This window comes from Sinocyclocheilus grahami, unplaced genomic scaffold (genome assembly GCF_001515645.1).
Source record: "Sinocyclocheilus grahami isolate Dianchi unplaced genomic scaffold, SAMN03320097.WGS_v1.1 scaffold12101.1, whole genome shotgun sequence".
NCBI classification, from domain to species: Eukaryota; Metazoa; Chordata; class Actinopteri; order Cypriniformes; family Cyprinidae; genus Sinocyclocheilus; species Sinocyclocheilus grahami.
The window spans coordinates 1-1,399 of NW_015514216.1; the positions used below are offsets into that span (position 1 = coordinate 1).

General features: G+C 41.6%; 1 protein-coding gene across 1 annotated transcript; it reads right to left on the reverse strand.

Annotated features, from left to right (window-relative positions):
* Window positions 1–75: 75 nt before the first annotated feature.
* LOC107578808 (MMS19 nucleotide excision repair protein homolog) lies at window positions 76–1,015 on the reverse strand. The gene is made up of 5 exons (XM_016264723.1): window positions 950–1,015; window positions 685–871; window positions 516–598; window positions 262–426; window positions 76–181 (listed from the first exon to the last, which is right to left on the reverse strand). Exons 2-5 carry the CDS (start codon window positions 806–808, stop codon window positions 107–109), a joined length of 447 nt encoding a protein of 148 aa, XP_016120209.1. The 5' UTR covers window positions 809–871; window positions 950–1,015; the 3' UTR covers window positions 76–106.
* Window positions 1,016–1,399: the final 384 nt, after the last annotated feature.

A 1,399-nucleotide genomic window follows, 5' to 3' on the forward strand; every position in this document is an offset into this window, starting at 1 on the left:
TTTTTTTTATTTATTTATTTTTCTTTAAAACTCATTGATTCATATTTTTTAAATCAAGTAATAATGACTGCACTATTTAGGGCTAACTGATGCTGTTCATAAGTTCTCATGATTTTCTTACCATATGTTCAGGCAGGCGAGAGAGCGCATGAACACACTGGAGCGACGCAACTCTCACTTTCTGTCGGAGTGAAGATAAAGTCAAAATCAGACGAGTGTTGTCAGACTGACTAAAATCAAATGCACTGTTTGATTCAGTACCATAGCAGGGCTGGTGGTGAGGGCCAGCAGGCGGGAGAACAGCGCCTCCAGCTGGTTCCTGACGGCCGCTGGTGGCTCCAGCAACACTGGCTGCAGGCAGGACAGAGTGGAGAGCTGGACCGCCTGATCCGCACACGATAGCGCTTCCAACAGCAGCGGCAGCAACTGGCCGGGAACAGCACACAACACTCATTTAACACGACGCCTTTCAAAAAACACATCTGAAATCATTTACTTACACAAATTCAACTCACCGCAGGAAGCTCTGTGAGCTGGACCTGTCTGGGAAGGTTACTGACAATGTGCGACAGTGCCTTCAAATAACAAGACTTCTTCTCTGTGGAACAAAAACAACAGTTTAGATAGCAAGCAGAGCGGTTCAGTCACACCGCGGGTTTAGACAGGAAGTGGTAATCAAGGTACCCTGCTCAGCCGAGTTGAAGCCTTGAACGAGTTTGGTCGAGTTTTCAGCGAAAAAGCGCTGTCGGTACATAATGCGCACGTCGGCGTGGCAATTGCGATTGAGCACATCCAGAGAGTCGCTCATGAGGATGCAGAAACCATCAGCCACCTGAGATCCTAACGCCGGGTCACTCAACAGAGCGAAGAGCTGAAGGACAGAAGTGAGCATTCAAACACGGAACCTCTGAGACATGACTGGAAAGAGAGGAAGAAACAAAGAGACTACCTTGTCGGTCAGGGCTGTTGATAGCGGATGGTACCGTAAGAGCAGGGCTTTAGACACCTGTACAAAAGTGAATAAAAGCCTACATTTAATCTGTTGAGAATACAAAGACTTGCATTAAACAGCTTGATTGATATGGATACTTATAATGAACGTTTTGAAGCATCAAAGTTTTGTCTGCATGGACAAAAATAATTAGAGATTATCAAATTTAACTCCATTTGTGTTTCAAAGACAAACAGCAGTTTTATGGGTTTGGAACGACATGAAAGTGACAAAATTACAATTTTCATTTTTGGGAAAAACAACAACAAATTTTGCTGTTACAACATTTCCCATTTTTGATCAAGTCAAAATACTAAAACAATTAAACTAAAACAAATAAATAAAAAATAATATATACTAATATAAAATATTAAAAATAGACTTTAAAAAAATAAAAATGACAAACAC